General features: G+C 47.0%; 1 protein-coding gene across 2 annotated transcripts in view; it reads left to right on the forward strand.

Annotated features, from left to right (window-relative positions):
• vegfc (vascular endothelial growth factor c) overlaps positions 1-12,612 on the forward strand; it is a 227,758-nt gene that overhangs the window by 117,229 nt on the left and 97,917 nt on the right. For both annotated transcript variants that reach the window (XM_041185274.1, XM_041185276.1), the window contains exon 2: positions 2,477-2,684. In XM_041185274.1, the coding sequence (XP_041041208.1) occupies positions 2,477-2,684 (208 nt within the window). The remainder of the gene's footprint in view (positions 1-2,476; positions 2,685-12,612) is intronic.

A 12,612-nucleotide genomic window follows, 5' to 3' on the forward strand; every position in this document is an offset into this window, starting at 1 on the left:
CCAATTTCCTCTCAAATGCCTCGATTTAACCTATCTATACCACACTCTTGGGCAGCACATTCCAGATCTTAATCACTCGGTGCGCAAAAAAAATTTCTCCTCGTGTCTCCATTACCTCGTTTGCCGATTACCTTCAATCTGTGTCCTCTCAGCCTTGATCCTTCCACCAATGAGAACAGGTCTTCCCTTTCTAGTCTGTCCAGACCCCTTATGATTTTGAACACTTCCATCAAATTTCCTCTCAACCTTCTCTTCTCCATGGAAAGCTGTTCCAAATTCCCCAATTTATTTATGTAACTGAAGTCCCACATCCCTTGAACCATATGTTACAATGCCTTCAGACATAGAAATTACAGTAACTCAGGCCAAGTACATTATAGTGTCCCAGGGCAAATGCATTACCCTGCCTTATGACTAGCAATGCCAAGGAATAATAAATTGCTTAGCCTTAGGACAAGTACATTATCATGTCCCAAGGCAAGTATAATGGCCAGAATTTTTCCGTCGGCGAGTTGGGGGCGGGGCCCGCTCGCCAACACAAAAATGACGTGAGATGAGGTCGGTGGGAACCCCTGACGTCATCCCATCCCATTTAAATATTCAGGAATGCGGGTGGACAGCGAAATCAGCTGTCCGCCCGCTGACCTGTCAATGACCAACTGAAGCCATTGACAGGATAATTAAGCCACTTAAAGGACCTGCCCGTCCAAGCTTAAGGCTGGCGGGCAGGCCAGGAACCCCAGCGGGCTTCTGATAAAACATGAAACCTCATCCACTGGCGGGATGAGGTTTCATTTCTGTTTAGAAAATCTTTAATAAAGTTTCTGTGCTTTTTATTAACATGTCCCATCTTGTGTGACGTTGTCACATGAGGGGGACATGTTAATAATTTTTTTATTCTTCTATTATTGAAGTTTATAAACCTTTCACCGATCACCCTGAGACAGCACTTAGTCTCAGGGAGCAATGCGCTCTTTAGTGCGCATGCGTGAAAGAGCGCACTCTCACAGTTGGGGAATCCCTCCTCCCCTGCATAGGAAACGCATAGCGCTTCCCGTTGGGCAGCCCGCTGGGCGGGCCTTAATTGGTCTGCTCATTTAAAATGGCGGCGGGGCCCGTTTCGGCGGCGGCGGCGGCGGCGATCGGCTGCCCACCCGCCGCCGAGCCGGTGGGGCCCGCCCGCCCATCCAGGGCAAAATTCTGCCCAATGTGTCCATGGCAGGTATAGTACAACATCCTAGGACAAGTATAAAATTTAATTACAACCATTTTAATAGAATCTACTGGCATATTTCTGGACTTGTTAAATAAATCAGACATCTGGCCAATGACACAAGTGCCATGTAACACATAGCAGGATAGGAAAGAGATCTGCGTTCCATTTTTCCCCGGGTTTAGAAGAGGCTATGTGGCTAATTTCCTTACAGGGTTTTGGTGGAGCAAGAGGAATTTGCCTACTGGGGTTCTCCCGGAACAGTCTTGGGATTTTGAGATTCTCATGTCATGACTCCATCTGTATTTTGTACTGTTTGAATCTGATCCAGATAAATCCAAAGTTCTTTGCTACAAAGATTATGGAAGGCCACAATAAATAAAATGATGGGCTTCTTGACTTAATTTGAAACGCTTGTCTCTTGGTTCTATATCTAGTCATCTAGCTGAGTAAAACATTGCCTCTAGGTTAGATTGCCTTCTGAAATCCAGCACTCAAATAATTCAGTTCCCTGAATAACTGTATGCATCTTTATATATTACTTTACTAATATATTACAATGAATTCTTAAAATTTCAGTTTATAAAATATTTTTTAACATATTTATCTTTAAAATGCTAAGTGAAAGAAATAGAAAAAAATGAAGAAATAGAGTTTCCTCTGTTTACTGTTTCTAGGATAAAATCATGAGGAACACTATTTATTGTCCTTTTTTGACCAGAAAAGCAAAATATATCTTTACTAAAACTAAAACACAAAATGGTTTAATTACTTTATCCCTCCTCCAATTTCAACTGTAACTGCTTCTGTTGAACATGAATTTCATTTACGAACTGGATTTGATTCAGCAAACTGCCTCGGTGGGAGTTGAACTCACTTTTTTGGAATATTAATCCAGACATCAAGGATTGTTAGTCCAGTAACATAATTGCTACAGATATATCTGCCCCTTGTGTTCTCTCTTGAAGTGCACAAATTGTTTGTTTTTATGACTTTTGTATCTTATCAAGCATATGAACAGGCTCCTCACTTAAATTCCTTCCATTGTGATACAAAGACCGTTCACTGCTGAATAACTCAGGACCATCTACCTCAAAATGTATGATCCAGGAATGGCACTTCACAGATCTAGTGACGAATGACTGCCGCGGTGGTCAAGTGTTTGTGAATGTGTGTGTCAGGGTCACCCTGCTGCCCTAATTTCAAGCATCACCACATCTGAATTGTTGCCTGTGTACTGACGCTCTGTGTGTTCTTTTCCAGGGTCATATGAGCAGTGAACTGGAACATCAGTTGCGGTCTGTATCCAGTGTGGATGAACTCATGACGATATTTTACCCGGAGCACTGGAAAATGTTAAAATGTCAGTTGATGAAAGGCCGACCACAGTACAGGGAAGCTGGCTTTGAAACAGTAACGGAGGAGCCTGTGACGTTTGCAGCAACATTTTATAACCCTGAGATTCTAAAAAGTAAGTCACAATCTTGAAGGTGAAAGTTTTCCTCAGCGCCATTTCAAACTTTTCAACAAAATGCTTTCCCATTATAAGATGGGCTTCAATAAATTCACCCTGTCCAAACCTAGCTACGTTCTAAAATCTGATCCACAAATACATATAACCAAAGTCAGGGTATGCAGATTGCCCCTGAAGGCAATCACCTCTATTTATAATGCCTGGGGGGGAATCGCCACCCTGCAGACAGCTTGCTGAAGTTCCTGGCCCATGTCAGTTTTGCTTCAGTGTTTTCGAAGGGTATGTTTTTTCCTAGATGGCAAAGGTTCCCTAACCTCGGAAACAAGTACCAGGAACCCATAGGGCAGAATACTATTGGGGAGGGAAAAGGGGTGGGAGGTAGTGGGGGTGAAGAAGGGAGGTGGGGGGTTGGGGGGGGGGTGTGGGAGGTGGTGGGGGTAGGGGGGGTGGGGGTGGGGGGGTGTGGTGGGGGGGTGGGTGTGGGGGTGGGGGGGTGTGGGGGAGGATGGGGGAGGGGGGGTGTGGGGGGGGTGGGTGGGGTGTGTTGGTGGGGTGGGGGGGGGGGGGTGCGTGACGGATCTCCCTCCCCGGAAGCAAAGTTGGCATGCAGCCGACCAACTCCATGCCAGCCTGCCCCACAGACATAACGCACTGCAGGCGAGCTAAATAGGGCTAGTGTGGGACTTCCGCCCCTCACTGGATGATAGCGTCAAGACCGCGTTAGTAGTTACTGCTGGGACTGCAAGCAGGCCCAAAAAGGAGGCCCACGGATCCAGGAGCCAGGTAGGTCTAGGGCCTTGAGCAGGGAGTGTTTGGACAGATTAGGGAGAGGGGCTTGGCGGGGGGGTGGGGGGCAGGTGTGTGTGTGGTGGGGTGGTGTGTTTTATGGAGCAAGTGGGTAGGAAAGAGGGGCCGATACTATCTTGGGGGGGGCTGCCCTATAGACGATAATACCCATTCCCTGCACCCTTTCAAAAAGTTTTTTTTATAAAGCGGCCTGCCCACTCCTGCCCGACTACCCATATTATGGTGTGGCTGGCATATTTTGGGAATCAGTTGGCTTGTTAAAAAGCCCAATTGACCTTTGATTATTTACTTAAGTGTTAGAGGTGGGCTGCCGATTTCGGCACCTACCCACCACCCCCCCTAGCCCACCCCTGTATTATGGGGGTGAGCTCGGGGACGGGGAAGGAAAGTCGTGGATTGGACACACCTATTTTAGTCCTATTTTATGCGCCTGTGCCCCAACAAAAACACCCATTGTAGAGGCACGTAAAATGCAGCCCATAATTTTCAATGAAGCCAGGAAGTTACAGAAGAACCTTGTAAGACACAATGTTGGAGCATTTCAGAGTAAGGCTGTGGTATCGAGCAAACATGCTGGTTGCAACCACATTCTTCTGAAAATACTTTCATACCTGTGTCTGCTTTTTTAGGTAATGTCTCAAAAGCCTTAGAGATATGATGAAATATATCTTGATAAGTCCTTTTGGATTGGAATCAATATTTGATTGATTGAAAGTTGTAATTTTGTTAAAGCTTAATGATGTTTAATTTTTACTTGAGGTTATGCATGGGGCCTTGAAGGGTTAGATGTTACCTCTTTTAAGCTCACAGCAGTTCCTGCATAAAGAGATGTACCAGTGTTTCTATCTTTGCCACAGGATATATTAATCAACTTCATTAACAGGGGGAGGCAATGGCGTAGTGGTATTGTTGTTGGATTAATAATCCAGTGACACAGGGTAATACTCTAGATTTAAATCCCACTACAGCAGGTGGTGGAACTTGAATTCAATAAAAATCTGAAATTAAAAGTCTAATGATGACCATGAAATGATTATTGTAAAACCCATCCAAACTAATGTCCTTTAGGGAAGGAAATCTGCCATCCTTAACTGGTCTGGCCTACATGTGATAACAGACTCACAGGTTGACTCTTAAATGCCCTCTCAACTAGGGATGGGTAATAAATGCTGGCCTGGCCAGTGATGCCCACATCCCATGAATAAAAATAAAACTACCCCAGTTGCTATTTTGTGCCAAAACGGCGATTGAGAGATTTTTGTTAAAGCATGGTTTATTGAACCAAAGCAGGTATAAGAACATAAGAAATAGGCCCCTCAAGCCTGCTCCATTAATGAATAAAATCATGACTGAATGTCTATGTCAACTCCATTTACCTGCCTTACCCCCATATCTCTTGATTTCCACAGTGCTTAAGAATCTGTCAATCTCAGTTTTGAAGTTACTCAATGACTGAATGTCCACAGCTCTCTGGGCTAGAGAATTCCAAAGATCCACAATCCTCTGGGTGAAGAAATTTCTCCTCATCATGGTGTGAAGTAGCTGGTCCCTTATCATGGGACTATGACCCCTAGGCCAGGATTTCCCGGTTGGCGAGTGGTGGTGGGGGGGGGGGTCGGGGGGGGGGGGGGGGGTGGGCGAGGCCCGCTTGCCAACGTGTAAAATGATGCAGGATGATGTCGGGCGAAACTCCCGACGTCACCCCACCTCATTTCAATTTTCAGGTCAGCGGGGCCACAGCCGAAACAGCTGTGCGCTCACCGACCTGTCAATGGCCAATTGAGGCCGTTGACAAAGTAATTAAAGTAATTACTGGACCTACCCATCCAAACTTAATGTTGGTGGGCAGGCCTGGAGCCCTGGTGGACATTGGAAAAAGCATGAAACCTCATCAACAGGCGGGATGAGGTTTCATGCCGGTTTTTAAAAGTTTAATAAAAGTGTATTTAAAAGTGACAGGGGTGTCCCAACTCATGTGACAGTGTCACATGAGGGGACATGTCAGGCAATAATTTTCTTTCTGTTTTTAAGATTTTTTATTGTGGAGCCGATATCCCTGAGGCAGCACTTAGCCTCAAGGAGATGAGTGCGCTCTTTCATGCACATGCGTGAAAGATTGCACTCTCAGTTCAGGGAATCCCACCCCTGCCCGCACAGGGAGCGCATAGCACTTCCTTGCAGACGTCACGCTGGCGGGCCTTAATTGGCCTGCCCACATAAAATAGTGGTGGGATAGGAGGCACACCCCCACGCGCCCGCTCCTGAACTTCCCCCTTCCGATGGTGGGAAAATTCTGCTCCTGGTCTAGATTCCCCAGGCAGGGGTAACAGCTTCTCAGCACCTACCCTGTCAAGCCCACTTCGAATTTTATACGTTTCAATGAGATAACCACTCGTTCTTCCAAACTCCAGAAAATATGGGCGCAGTCTACTCAATCTCTCCTCATAGAACAGTGTTCTCATCACAGGAATCAATCTAGGTAGAGATCAGATACAGATCAGCAATGATCTAATTGAATGGTAGAACAGTCTCGAGAGGGCTGAATAGTCTACTCCTGTTCCTATGGCAAGATCAGCCAGAGAAATACAATGCAAAAAGGTACTCTTGAAAGATTTACACATCCCTTGAATCCCTTTGAAGTTAGTAATGTAGTATGTATGATATGCTCTTTAGAGGGTCACCCTGACCTCTACATAGCTCCGTGTAGAATAGTATTTGAAACCTTTTTTAACTTTGTCAAAAATTGATTTAATGCCCACTTTTTGTTGTTAATTTTGACCCATCAATAAAATATAAGCATTTGGTGGTTTTGAAGCACTTGCTCCATTACGAATGGGAGGAAAAGAATGTGTAATTTTATAGGGCTTTTCACAACCTCCGGATGGCTCAAAATGCTTTATAATTAATAAAGTACTTTTGAAGTGTGACACTGTTGCAATGTAGGAAATGCAGCCAATTTGTGCCAGCAAACTTACATAAACAGCAATTTCATGATGACCACATAATCTGTTTTTGAAGGATAAATATTGGCCAGAATATCAGGGATAACTCCCCTGCTCTTCTTCAAATTAATGCCAGGGGATCTTTCACTTCCATCCAAGCAGGCAAATGGGGCCTCAATTTAATGTCTCATCTGAAAGATGGCACCTCTGACAGTGCAGCACCTGCTCCCACAGTATTGCACTGGACTGTCTCCAGACTGGAGTCTGGAGTGGAGCTTGAACACAAAGCCTTGTGACTCAAACATGATAGTGTTACCAATTGAGCCACAGCTGACTTACTGTGTACAGTCTCCTTATTTAAGAAAGGATATAAGTGTGTTAGAAATGGCTCAGAGAAGGTTCACTTGAATGATACCTGGGATGTGGGATTGTCTTGTGAGGAAAGGTTGGACAGGTGGGCCTGCATCCATTGGAGTTTAGAAGAATGAGATGTGATCTTATTGAAACATATAAGATCCTAATGGGACTTGATAGGGTAGATGCTGAAAAAATGTTTCCCCTTGTGGGAGAGACCAAAGCTGGGGGATATAGTTTAAAAATAAGGAGTCTCCCATTTAAGATGGAGATGAGGAGAAATTATTTCTCTCAGAGGGTCTTTGGAACTCTCTTCCCCAGAGAGCAGTGGAAAAAGGGTCAGTAAATATTTTTTAAGGCAGAGGTAGATCGATTCTTCACTAACAAGGGAGTCAAAGATTATCAGGGGTAGGCAGAATGTGGAGTTGAGTCCACAATCAGATCAGCCATGATCTTATTGAACGGCAGAGTAGGTTCAAGGGGCTGAATGGCCTCCTCTAAATTTGTATGTTCACAAGACATACGCAGTCACTGACACAGAGTGAGGAAAAAAGGCCAATACAACATAATAACAGTAATGATGACCCCTTTTAACTCTTCTGGAACAGTCAACGGGCCAATTGTCTAGTATAAAAGTCAAAACATCTGTTAACACAGCTGCGGAACACCATACTTTTCCCCCAGTGGCTATGTGATCAGATTTCGTGAGCAGATGCTGGATTTTGCTTGTGAACTGCGCTATGAAGGAACAGAATATTGTTGCTGCAGGAGAACAGCATCTGAATATAGGGAAGGGACAAAGGGACAGGTGAGAAGCCATGTTACAGGCAGCATGATCTGCCTGTCAATGGTTCTGAAGACCTGTCAGCTGGTCCTGCATAACCTAAAGCAGAACTGAAGGAGAAGGCAACAATGGGCTGGATCTTGCATTTGTTCGGTGGGGCGAGGGAGGTGGAATGGAAAGTGAGTGGTCTGCGCGATTCCGTCCCTTGCCATCGCAGATTGTTGAATCAAGCGTCAGACGGTCCATTAGCGGCTGCCCAGCAGGAAGGGGGCAAATTGGTGGTACGGGGGGGGGGGGGGGTTGCGGTGGGGGCTTTGTGCGCGATCAGGAGTCCAAGCTGGGAGCTCATGTGGCAATGAAAATGGTCACGGCTACAAATTTAAAGGCTGCCTGCTCTCTGAATCTATCTTAATTTTTTTATGGAAGGCTCAAACAAGTCAATAAATGGGCTCAAAACTCATACAGATGCTGCCACCTTCACCAGCAGGATCTGCTGCTACATGGATCCTGGTGGCAGGACTTTTCTTTCACTCTGTGCTGCCTCAGTATACCCAGCATAAAGCACTCGTAAACGTTGTCATGCCCGGCACCCAAAAAACGCAACGGATGGCAAAAAAAATTGTGCACAAGTGGCTCTTTAGTAAGCTCAATAGCTTGTTAATTAGTCATTTCATAATAGTGGGCAGGCTTCCAATCTCAGCACCCGCTTATTTTTTTTTATCATTCTCGGGATGTGGGCTTCGCTGGCTGGGTCAGCATTTATTGCCCATCCCTAGTTGCCCTTCAGAAGGTGGTGGTGAGCTTGAACTGTTGCAGTCCTTGTGGTGTAGGTGCACCCACGTGGAAGTACTGTAATTTCTGAGACTGGCGTCACGATGTCATACTGCCAACCTGATGTCATCATGCCACATTTTACATTCCCGTAGGGTTGTTGGGTGGGGTGGGGCAGTGCCTGATTTGTGGCCATAAAATCCAACCGGATATGAATGAGCACAGGACTTGCAAGGACATAAATGCATGTTATAATTGTTTAACAGTCCAAATTGAAGAAATAGTCTTAGCAAGGAAGATAATAGAAATTAAAGTATGAATTACATTGTAAATGTCATAATAACAAATATACTGCAGAAAGATATTTTCCTAGGCTAAGTCACTGTGTCGCAATCTATAAATAAAGAGAAAAGAATTGCATTTATATAGTAAAAGTAAAATACTGGGGATGCTGGAAATCTGAAATAAAAACGGAAAATGCTGGAAAAGCTCAGCAGATCTGGCAACATCTGTGGAGAGAGAAACAGAGCTAACGATTCGAGTCCATGTGACTTTTCTTCAGAGCTGAGTTTTTCCAGCATTTTCTGCATTTATATAATGTCTTTCACAACCTCAGTAAATTCTAAAACGTTTTCCAGCCAATGAATTACTTTTGAAATGTAGCCACATGATGTAATATAGGAAAATACAGTCACCAAGCTGAGCACAGCAAGTTCCCACTAATAGCAATGTAATAATGTTTCTGTAAACTTTATTGAGTGAAGTTGGCTGGGGGACAAGTGTTGGGCAGGGCTCCGGAAAAAACACTCCTGCGCTTCTTTGAAAATAGTGCCATGGGATTGTTTTAACTTTGGGTAATGATGTGAATTGAGCAATATCGGAAAGGCCATTATAAACCACCCACAGACACGATCTACAATGGGTAACCAGTTTGTTGATGCTGGATGTGCCTCTCATGATTTCCTGGTCACCCAGATGCTCCAAATCTTTGGGTACAGATCCAGAAAAGAATTCCTTTACATTGAGTCTGTCCAAAATTACATTTCAATCAACTTGTTCTGTTACTGTGTCTAGACACTCAAAAAATCAAATTTATAAACATGGGAAGATGCGGCCAAATCCATAGGCACAATCACCCAATCTGCTTTCACATAGGATCCAGGTCAGAAAGGTTAATTTTTTTCATTTACTCGCTGGCAAAAAGGATTTCCAGAAAATTGTTTTTTTTTTTTTGCCTTTCACTAAACATCAGGGGCAGAATTTTCCAGTTGGCGTGCAAGGCTGGGACCCACGTGCACGTGGGTAAAGTGACGCCATCGTGACATTTGATGGGGCGGGCACGTGTTGATTTGCGATGCGCACCCGCTGTTAATTAATGGGCCACTTAAGGCCCTTGACGCTCCAATCGGCTGGGATTTGTGCCCGTTCAATCTTCGTGTCGGCGCACGGGCACAATGGGCAGGTGGGTAGGGCATGTTTGTATAAACCTCATCCACGGGCAGGATAAGAGGGCTCAGTGGGGTCGTGAGTGTGCTCTGTCAAATATTGATGTTTCAAAGTTACTGATACTCGCCTGTGTGATCTGCAATACTTCAAAACCTACACCAGCTGCTTGGTCTGGACTCACAAGCTTCAGGTCAGCACTCTGCAGTGAGGAATCTTTTCTGAGCCTGCATGTTTCAGGAAGCCTTCCCTTAGCCTGGAAATGGGAGCTGAACTGTCTACTGGAGGCACCTGCATTGAGGAGGAAGGGAGGGCTAGAAGGGGGAGGAGGCCAGGAGCCTCCAGGGGAACCACCTTTGGGAGGTCAGGCACAGGCACAAGGGGTGCAGGGCCAAGAGGTAGTCCAAGGCAGAAGGGGCCACAGAAGATGCTACTATCCTGCTGCCAGGGTATACAGGCAGCAAAGCAGCTACCTCAATATGACTGAGATGCAGTGCCAAAGGAGGCTCCGATTGTCAAGGGGGACAGTCAACTATGTCTGTCAGATGATTAGGCCTGAGATCTCCGTGAACTGTGTGGGTGGACACCCCATGCCAGTGGCTCTAAAGGTCACAGCTGCCCTCAACTTCTATGCCTCTGGCTCCTTCCAGCAGTCAGTGGATGATTTTTGGTGTCTCCCAATCAGCTGTCCACACTTGCATCAGGCAGGTTACAGACATCCTGTTCAGGCGTGCATTGACTTTCATCCTCTATCATTGGGACCAGGCAAGTCAGGCACAGTGAGCCAAAGGCTTCACGGCCATTGCTGGCTTCCCCAGTGTCCAGGGTGCTATAGACTGTACACATGCGGCCATCAAGGCGCCAGCAGGTAAGCCCGGTGCCTTCATCAGCAGGAAGGGCTTCCACTCCATGAACGTGCAGATAGTGTGTGATCACAGGATGCTGATTCTACAAGTCTGTGCAAGGTACCCAGGCAGCTCCCACGGTGCCTACATCCTCAGACACTCCCAGGTCTGGGGCTTTTCAGTGCTCCAGCCCGGCTGGATGGATGGCTGCTGGGTGACAAGGGCTATCCCCTCAGAAGGTGGCTCATGACGCCTCTCTGCCATCCAAGAACAGAAGCTGAGCAGCGGTACAATAGGAGCCACAGCTCCACAAGGGCTGTGGTGGAGAGAGTCATTGGTCTTCTCAAGATCCGTTTCTGATGCCTGGACCGCTCAGGGGGCGCACTCCAGTACCCCCCAGATCATGTGTCGCCGATAGTGGTTGCATGCTGCGCTCTGCACAATTTTGCTTTGGAAAGGGGGGACACAGTGGACGATGAAGACGTGGACGTAGTGGCTGCGGCTGCACACGATGAGTCCGGCAGTGAGTCCGAGGATGAGCACACACATGGAAATGCTGAGGGGGTAGACGCTGACCCAGGCATACTTCAGGGAGGCAGGGACACCCAGGAGGCTTTAATCCAATGAACCTTCAGCTAGCACACCACATATGGACCTCCAGGACAAGCCTGGGCTGTATGCTCCATATTAGAGACTAAGTGCAAAACCTGCCTGGTTAGGTACGGTACATTATCTAAGGTCCTTGTTAATAAAGCTGAATGTCCCACAAAACACTCATTACATTATTGGAAACCATCCACCTGCTGAACAAAAGAGGCAACCTCAGCCATGGTGACATGTCTGAATTTAATATTGCAACCAAAGAAACTTAATGAAACAAAATAAAAAAGGTGTTAAAAATCAAACCAATTCATAAAGACCTCATCTCGGGCCAACACAAAAGCACCAGTGATAAACCCGTGGTGTGCTTAAGGTGCCTTATGTTTATGTTTCCGGGTGTTACGTCTAGGTGCTGACCCCTCGCTGGAAGTGGCTTGTGAGACAGCCTGCTGACTCTGCTGTCCTGTTGGCCTCGATGACCTTGGCAGCCATCCTCTGGCCTGTGGAGCCAGTGCTGGCCCCGCCTGGCAGGGAGCTGCTAGTTCCACAGCTGGCATCTACCCAGTCATCGTAGCCTCATCAGATGCAATGGTCACTAGCAGAGCGGCAGAGGAGCTGCCTCCCTCATCAGGAGCACCCTGAGAGGAGCCCACAGAGATGCCAGGCAGCTGCTGCACCGACGTGAGGTCACTTCGGACCTCCCTGCTCATTGTGGATGAATGGGCACTGAGCTGGGAAACTTGGTGCCCAGGCCATCTCCCACACTGGCACTGACCAGCTGAGGTCAATGCCGGTGTGAGGACTTGCTTGTCCGAACACATCCCCAGGAAACCCTGATGGGTCTCCTGGAGGAGCCTCTCCACGAGAGTCACCACTCTCTCCATGGAGGACGCATGGTGCTCGGACATGAGGCTCATTGCTACGGTGATAGCTTGGGTAGACTCCTCCACCACGGGCACTAAGCCAAGCATAGACTCATGTATCTCCCCCAGATGCTCCCACACACCCGGCCGCATTTCCTGCACCTGCTGCATCGCGGACGACTCCAGAGGCACATCATCAGGCACCAACTGAGCATGTGCCTGGTCCCCTGCAGTCCTCTGTCTGCTGGCGCCATGGGCACACTCTGTCTCTGCCAGTCCGTCCAGTGACTGTGAAGTGCCCTCATCGCTGTGCCCCGGGACACTAGTCGATGTTCTAATTCCTACCGAGGTGCTAGTACCTGTGCTGGTGCCTGCCTGGCAGAGATGGTGTGATGCTGGTGAGACTTCAGGGCCCTCAGGCGGGAGAGGGGGCCTCTGCTGCTCCTCCTCCTGGCCCTGCTCCACTGATGCTGAAAGGAAGAACAAGGACTTTGGATCAGTTAATGTGGAGACAAT

Source organism: Carcharodon carcharias, chromosome 4 (genome assembly GCF_017639515.1).
Source record: "Carcharodon carcharias isolate sCarCar2 chromosome 4, sCarCar2.pri, whole genome shotgun sequence".
NCBI classification, from domain to species: domain Eukaryota; kingdom Metazoa; phylum Chordata; class Chondrichthyes; order Lamniformes; family Lamnidae; genus Carcharodon; species Carcharodon carcharias.